The sequence below is a fragment of the Beta vulgaris genome, chromosome 2, assembly GCF_026745355.1.
Source record: "Beta vulgaris subsp. vulgaris cultivar EL10 chromosome 2, EL10.2, whole genome shotgun sequence".
In the NCBI taxonomy this organism is placed as follows: Eukaryota; Viridiplantae; Streptophyta; class Magnoliopsida; order Caryophyllales; family Amaranthaceae; genus Beta; species Beta vulgaris.
Genome location: NC_079203.1, coordinates 12,947,077 through 12,955,904, shown reverse-complemented (window position 1 = coordinate 12,955,904; position 8,828 = coordinate 12,947,077). Strand labels below are relative to the sequence as shown.

At 32.2% G+C, this 8,828-nt stretch overlaps 1 protein-coding gene across 1 annotated transcript; it reads left to right on the top strand.

Annotated features, from left to right (window-relative positions):
• The first annotated feature begins 495 nt into the window (after positions 1-495).
• Positions 496-4,248, top strand: LOC104887394 (uncharacterized). Its single transcript, XM_010672011.3, has 6 exons — positions 496-1,040; positions 1,149-2,558; positions 2,640-2,960; positions 3,232-3,319; positions 3,408-3,867; positions 3,917-4,248. The coding sequence occupies exons 1-6, from the start codon at positions 496-498 to the stop codon at positions 4,246-4,248; spliced, it is 3,156 nt and encodes a 1,051-aa protein (XP_010670313.3).
• Positions 4,249-8,828: the final 4,580 nt, after the last annotated feature.

Genomic DNA, 8,828 nt, shown 5'->3' with positions numbered 1-8,828 from the left:
TTAAATATATTAGGTTAGCAGGTTACGTCCCATCAGCGTTTTCAATCATAATATGCAATGGTATGCTAATATTACTTTGATAAACTCATACGTGGCCTATACTTATTACCGAGGGAACCCTTTATCCAACTGCCCTAGCAAGGAGGCGATTTGTTCGCTGGGCGATTCAGCTAGCCAGTCCATATAATTTAAAGCTATAGATGTTGATAATAAATGTGCTTTTGTTTCACTAAAATATGTTTATGTTATAATATAGAATATACATAAATTTGTATTTGGATGAATTTAGGGAATGGCTCTCAATAAGGAATGGATGAAAATTATTGATCGTACTATGCCCGAGTATAGAGAGGGATCGATGAATTCTTGAATTTTGCCTTTTCACATGTTTTGGAGGGTGATGAAACAACCACTATTAGGTGTCCTTGTGACAGGTGTCGTAATCTAGTATTTAAAAAAAGGTGTGATGTGAGGTTTGATTTGCTAAAGTCAGGAATGTATGAAAATTACACCAAGTGGGACCTTCATGGTGAAAATGTAAATGAGTCTTCTAATGGCATCTTTAGTGATATGGAAAATAGAGATGAGATTCATAGTGATGATAGTGGAGTCAACATGTTAGAAGATGCATTTGGAATACCAGGCATGCATTTAGAGGGTTCTAATAAGAATGAAGATGGAAATGCTTATGAACCTGATGAGCAACCAAAAGGAGAAGCAGCAAAATTCTTTCGTCTTCTGAAGGAATATCAAGAGCCGTTAACAACCAATGGTGGAAAAATGACAAAGCTGTCTTATATAGTAAAATTGTTGTATTTGAAGGTGTTGAATAACTGGAGTGACAGCTCTTTTGATAGTCTTCTGAAATTGCAAAGTAAAGCTTGGGGAACCACGCTTCCGGATTCATGTTATGAGGCAAGGAAACTGATCACAGATTTGGGTCTTACTTGTGTCAAGATTGATGCTTGTGAGAATGATTGTATACTTTATTGGAGAGAAATTGCACAATTAGATAAGTGTTCAACATGCAACTTGCCGAGGTATAAGAATGTTAACAATGACTCTTCCAAAGGAACCAAAGTGCCTCATAAAGTATTACGATACTTTCCACTAACACCTAGATTACAAAGATTATATATGTCATGAAGAACCGCAAAAGATAGCCGGTGGCATAAAGATGAAAGGTATGAAGATGAGATAATGAGGCATCCTGCAGACTCTCGTGCTTGGAAATCATTTGATGACGAGTATGGTTCATTTGCTAGTGATGCTCGCAATGTTCGACTTGGGTTAGCTTGTGATGGTTTCCAGCCGTTTGATAATTCACAACATAGTATCTGGCCTGTTGTACTAATTCCATACAACTTACCTCCTTGGATTTGTATGAAACCTCATTCTTTCATCTTATCCTTGCTCATCCCAAGACTCACTAGCCCCGGTAGGAATATAGATGTTTACCTACAACCATTAATTGAAGAGTTAAAGGAACTATGGGAGGTCGGGGTTGAAACATTTGATGCTTACACCAAACAGAATTTCAACATGCGTGCAATGTTGTTATGGATAATTAATGATTTTCCAGCCTACGGTGATTTATCTGGTTGGTGCACTAAAGGAAAGTTTGCTTGTCCATCATGCCACAAGGAAGCTAGACGCACTTCACTAAAGCATAAAGGTGGTTACCTTGACCATCGTTGTTGGCTACCTATTAACCACAAATGGAGAAAGGATGGTAAATCATTTAATAATAAGAAAGAAAAACGACATGCACCTTTGCCTTTAACGGGAGAGGAAGTTTTGGAATGTTACGCCCAATTTGAGCAAAAGAAATTTGGTAAAGTTGCTGGACAAAAGAGAAAATGGGATGATTCTAATAGCTTATATGGTTGGCGGAAAAAAAGCATTTTCTTTGAATTGCCTTATTGGAGAAAGTTGCTTATACGACATAATTTAGATGTCATGCATATCGAGAAAAACGTGTCTGATAACATTTTGGGTACTTTGATGAATATAAAAGGTAAGACAAAAGACACTATCAAAGCTCGAATTGATTTACTGAATATGGGCATTCAGGAAGAGCTTCACCCTATTTTAGATGGAGACAAAGTCCAAATTCCAGTCGCGAGTTACACTTTAAGTTCAAATGCCAAGGCTGCAATATGTGACATGTTTGCTGCAATGAAGTCTCCTGATGGGTTCTTATCGAATATTTCTCGGTGTGTAAAAGACAATGGAAAAAAGATTTCTTGCATGAAAAGTCATGATCATCATATGTTTATTGAGCAACTTCTCCCTCTTGCAACACGTGGGTTTTTGCCAAATAATGTTTATGAGCCTTTAGTTGAGTTGAGTCCTTTCTTTCGAAACCTTTGCTCAAAAAATATTACAATGAAGGAACTAAATGCACTTGAAGCACAAATCCCCTACACATTGTGTAAGTTGGAGATGATTTTTCCTCCAGCATTTTTTGATGTAATGGTGCATTTAGTAATACATTTGGCAGCAGAGGCAAAGATTGGGGGTCCCGTCCGATATCGATGGATGTACCCAATTGAAAGGTAAGTCATATAATTAACTTTTTTTTCAATTAATTATTTTTATTTTGTTGATGTTAATACTAATCTTTAACCATGATATAGGTATCTTCGAACTTTGAAAAAATACATACGCAATAGGGCACAACCAGAGGGATGCATTGCAGAAGGATATCTAGCAGACGAGTGTCTAACATTTTGCTCAAGATATATGAATGACATTGACACAAAATTCAATCGAAAAGGGAGAAATGATGATGAAGAAGACGATGATGATGAGGGTGCTTTAAAAAGCATGTTAGATGTGTTTAGACCACTTGGTCGACCTTTAGGACAAGGGTTGCCATTACATCTTAGTTTTGAAGAGTGTGAACAAGTCCATTTATACCTTCTACTAAACTGCGATGAGCTTACTGATTTTGTCAAGTAGGTTTCTAATAAAGTCATATCTAGTCCATTTCCCATTTCTTTGAAGTATTATTATTATATACAATTTTTATTTTTATTATTATTTTTATTCTTATTATTATTATTATTATTATTATTATTATTATTATTATTATTATTATTATTATTATTATTATTATTATTATTATTATTATTATTATTATTATTATTATTATTATTTTATTATTATTATTATTATTATCATCATCATCATTTTTATTTACCTTATATTGCTCAAATTATTTTGCAGGGAACATAAGTTAAAGTTGGAACAAGAGAATCCGAGAAATGTGGAACGCAGACATAGAATGCAATTCGCTCAGTGGATATATGACCGTGTAAGTTTCCAGCTTTGAAATTACATGCTTTCTTGTTGATGATGAGATTAATTTTGACTCATTATTTCCATTTTATATTTTTGTATAGGTGCGTAGTCTTCATGAGGAAGGGAGCATCGATGAAGATCTATATAATTTAGTTTGTTTCCCTTCTAGAGTTGTTAGGCGTTATGCAGGGTATATTGTTAATGGTTTTTGCTTTCATACTGATGATCGGTGTGAAAATAGAAAAACTCAAAATAGTGGAATCATGGTACGAGGAGATGATGTTTCTGACAAAGAATACTATGTGGTATTAAAGGATGTGTTTGAGGTGTTTTACCCTGGTGGGAACAGGGCATTTGTTTTCAAATGTTCTTGGTTTGATGTACAACATCATGGAAGAGGGTACAAGGTTGATGACCATGGCTTAATAATTGTGAATAAGAGGTTTTCTTTGAAAACAGATGAAGTGTATGTCTTGGAATCACAAGTGCAAAAATTGTTAATCTCTGCAAAAATTGTTGTCTTTTCCTTAGAGAATAAATCTGATATGATTTTCCAACATGGTATGATTTAAATGCTCCCATTTCAGCCTTATAATTGAAATGTATGCAGGCCTTTATCGTGAGCGAAAAATGTGGGTTCCAGCGTACATGAAACACTTGTTCTGGGCAGGTATGGAAACAACGCAGAGGTCGGAGAGCATCAATAGCTTTTTCGACGGCTATGTCCACAAGAATACAAGGTTGCGTGATTTTGTCGATAATTATTGTTGTGCAACGGAAGCTAGAGCCAATTCTGAAAGAGAAGCTGATGCAAACACAAGTAGATATGTTAGGCGAAAAGTGTCAAATTTTAATCTCGAGGCCGTGTTTCAGCGTGTGTGCACAGATGCAAAGTTCAAAGAAGGTCAAAATGAATGCTTGAAGATCTTGTATGTGCAGTGAAGGAAGAATGAAGAGATTGAGGAAAATGTTTTCGAGCACACTTTCACAGATCGACCGTGGGTCGTGTGCAAGACAACTAGGGAGGAGGTACCATTGGATAATAAAGAGAGTATAAGGTTAAGGTGGATATGAATTCCAATGAGGCTTGTTGTGAATGCAAGCTACTAATGCCATGGGATAATGTGTCGTCATCTAATTTTATTGTATGACACATTAAATGTGAAGAAGATACCCCAAAGATATATTCTCCGTCATTGGCGGAAAGATGTGATTAGGAAGCACACCATGGTAAAGGTCGCATACCATGACCCGACTAAAACTGAGGAAGTCAAGAGTTACGATAGGATGAATGTACTCTTTGATCCTATCTCATTGAAAGCCGCATATTATGGAGAAAATGAACATGTAGTGGAAACTCTGCAACTACTCGACAAACGTATCAAGCAAAGGTATGCCAAGAGGATGGGCAGTGATACGGTTGAGATGCATCAAACCCCTTCTTCAGTTGGTAATAACCAGTTAGTGGGGACCTTCACTCCTGGCTCTGCTCAATCCAATGCAACACAACTTTCCTTCAATGTGAAAGACCCCCGAAGGAGACCGAAGAAGGGGTCTCGTTCACCAGGTTTATTTCGAGTGTGGAGAAAGCTTTGAAGCAGAAAAGAAGTGTGAATACAAAGAAAACTACGACAAATCAAACAGCTCACAAACAAAGTAAGAAGGGAAAGGTATGTCATGTAATTTATGTTGGTATTTGCCTAAAATCGCATATTTTGGTTAAATTTTATGTAGTTATTGAACATTATATGGCAATAACACCAATTCAATAATATTTGACAATATATCGCAACGCAAAAACACAATATGTTACTTCGATTGATATTACATATTTCTATATACAATAGTGCAAATGACCGTATATTTTGGTTAATTATGTTTACTCATTAAATATTATATGAAAATATTGTAGGGTGCAAATGTTGTACCTGAGGTGCAGTTTGATTTGAATGAGACACCGCCGCAATGAGGGGAAATATGTCTACTTAACTTATGTTACTTGCTTGGGTTGTAAGATAATTATCTAAATATTTCCTAGTTGTAAGGCTAACTTGTAGAATGGTTAACTGAGACATTGAATACTTTAATTCAATTACAATACAAGTTGCCTTTGGTGTGTTTGGATAATCCAATATTATGACGACAATTTGAAAATGGAGGATGTCCAATAATGGAATATTTAATCAAGTCCATTATATTCAACTTCTACTACTTTATTTTTGACAAAAAATGTTTATTATAATGAAGAAGATATAAGTAATGACAATGTTATATTTTTCGCACAAAAATGTTAAAAAATAATCGTAATTAAATTGCAGATGAATGTGAAAAAATCATAGTAAGTAAATTGAGATGAAAATTTAGGGATTGATTGATATAAAAGTAATGGAAAAATATATAAGTGTGTTTTTGTTAAATACTAATGGGTCGAATTAAGAACAAAATTCCCAAAAGAAGTCAACCGAAATTGTGTTCATAATAAGTGAGTAAATGGCCCAAAAAACAAAATAATGACATACTAAATAAATAAGTGGCCCAAATCATAAAGAGTAGGTATTGGTATTCAATGAGGAGGGAGGCCCAAGTAAAAAAATGTTTTTTTTTTTTTTTAGTGAAGAGATGTGGCAGTGGGCCCAAGGAGGAAAGAAAGGAATCAGAAATTTTGGGTGAAGTTGGTACAATATTTGTTTTTTAAAAAAAATAGCGCGTCCCAATGGGACTAACAAGACGAAATTACAGAGGAAGCAGAGGAAGATTTTCCGAGGAAGAAGCAAAATTGCAGAGGGTATAAAGAACTCGAATAGCGCGTCCCAGTGACTTGTCAAATCAACTTTAAGTTTATTTGTACACGGCAAATGATGATACATCAATATTGGAGGAAATTTCAAGTTTGTAAATGCAAATTTCTGTATTGGAGGAAATTACTTTATTAATATTGGAAGAAAAAAAAACTTAACAGATATATTAATGTTATATTAATAAGTAATTAATTACGTGTTTTATTAAAAAAAAAAAAAAGACACGACTTTAAAAATAAAAATAAAAGACATGAGTGTCCGTGTTCACATGAACACCATTTGTATCATATTTGACAATATATGGCAATGAAGAAACACAATATTTTATTACATTGCACATAACATTTTTGAACTCGTTAAAAAAACACGACTTTAATAATAAAAATAAAAGACATGAGTGGTCGTGTTCACATGAACACCATTTCTATCATATTGACAATATATGGCAACGCAGAAACACAATATGTTGTTACATTGTACAAAAAAGACATGACCATCACATATGTTGTTCAGAATATAGCATAACTGATAAACACAATACCATGCCTTTATTTTCATTAGTTAATAAATCAATAATAATAACATTAAGGTATTAAACATTTATATTAAAAAAAACGTTTTTTAGTTTTTTTTTTTTTTTTTTGAGGGGAACGTTTTTTAGTTTTTTATACAACAAAACCATCATATTTTCAAGAAAACAATATCTACTAGTGTATAATCTTAATTTGTGTGAGTTATCATCAAATAAAATCATTTATATACTAATAAACCTTATAACATGTATAAATTAACCTAAACGAATATTACATTGAACGTTAATGGGAAAAAAGTTAACGCATATTAGTTCGTTTTTCACATCTGAATGATTGACTACTAATAATACTATTTTAATGTCACATTAATAAGTATTTTACGATGGGGTTTATTAAGAAAAAAGACATGCGTGGAAAATGTTCACATGAACACCATTTCTATCAATTTTGACAATACATGACAATGCAGAAACACAATATGTTGCTTCGTTGGACACAAGTTTTTCGAACTTATAACGTAAAACCACCTTAACATGACATTAAAATGGTGTTTACGACGCCTTCATTAGTTAACAAACCGATACTAATTACACTAAACATATGCATGAGAAAAATTAATTATTGATTGGCAGTTTTTTTATACACCAAAACCATCATATAATATTAGTGTATAATCTTAATTTGTATGACTTACCATCAAATAAAATCATATATATACTAATAAACCTTATAACAAAGTATAAATCACCCAAAACCAATATTATATTGAACGTTAATGAAAAAAAAGTTTATGCATTTCCTTTTTCAATATGAGTCTGATTGACTACTAATAACACTATTTTAATGTCACAATAATAATTAATTTACGATGTGGTTTATTAAGAAAAAAAAGACATGCGTGGAAAATGTTTACATGAACACCATATGTATCAATTATGACAATACACGACAACGCAGAAACACAATATGTTGCAATTATAATATCATTTCTATCTATTAGTGTATAATCTTAATTTGTGTGACTTATCATCCAATAAAATCATATATATACTAATAAACCTTATAACAAAGTATAAATCACCCAAAACCAATATTATATTGAACGTTAATGGAAAAAAAGTTTACGCATTTCCTTTTTCAATCTGAGTGATTGACTATTAATAACACTATTTTAATGTCATAATAATAATTAATTTACGATGTGGTTTATTAAGAAAAAATAAAAAAGGCATGCATGGAAAATGTTTACATGAATACCATATGTATCAATTATGACAATACATGACAACGCAGAAACACAATATGTTGCAATTATAATACCATTTCTATCTATTAGTGTATAATCTTAATTTGGGTGACTTATCATCCAATAAAATCATATATATACTAATAAACCTTATAACAAAGTATAAATCACCCAAAACCAATATTATATTGAACATTAATGGAAAAAAAATTTACGCATTTCCTTTTTCAATCTGAGTGATTGACTACTAATAACACTATTTTAATGTCACAAAAATAATTAATTTACAATGTGGTTTATTAAGAAAAAAAAGTCATGCGTGGAAAATGTTTACATGAACAACATATGTATCAATTATGACAATACATGACAACGTAGAAACACAATATGTTGCAATTATAACACCATTTCTATCTATTAGTGTATAATCTTAATTTGTGAGACTTATCATCCAATAAAATCATATATATACTAATAAACCTTATAACAAAGTATAAATCACCCAAAACCAATATTATATTGAATGTTAATGGAAAAAAAGTTTACGCATTTCCTTTTTAAATCTGAGTGATTGACAACTAATAACACTATTTTAATGTCACATTAATAAGTAATTGATAGCGATTTTAAACAAGTTATAAAACCCTATTCTTGCAAGTGTACAAGACTTAGTAGTAAGTGATAAATAATAGGATATCGTATCCACAGGGAACAGTTGATTAAAATTAAATCTAATGTCTACTAGTTTGATCCTAAATATAAATATATTGAATTGTTTTTGAACTAATTAAACTAATCTGAAATATATATAGTAAACTAAATAAACTTGACAATAACAAAAGTGAATTGGAGAACATACAATAATACGAAATCTAGGACAGTCGAATCCACCACTAATAATATGACTAATAGATTAATAGGAACGAGAATTAATAGGTTTATCAA

Excerpts from the sequence above, each read along its gene's own strand:
- LOC104887394 (XM_010672011.3), top strand. The coding sequence starts at position 496 with ATGTATGAAAATTACACCAAGTGGGACCTTCATGGTGAAAATGTAAAT. Across the intron at positions 3,320-3,407 it reads CTCAGTGGATATATGACCGT|GTGCGTAGTCTTCATGAGGA; the intron begins GTAAGTTTCCAG and ends ATTTTTGTATAG. Across the intron at positions 3,868-3,916 it reads TGATATGATTTTCCAACATG|GCCTTTATCGTGAGCGAAAA; the intron begins GTATGATTTAAA and ends AAATGTATGCAG.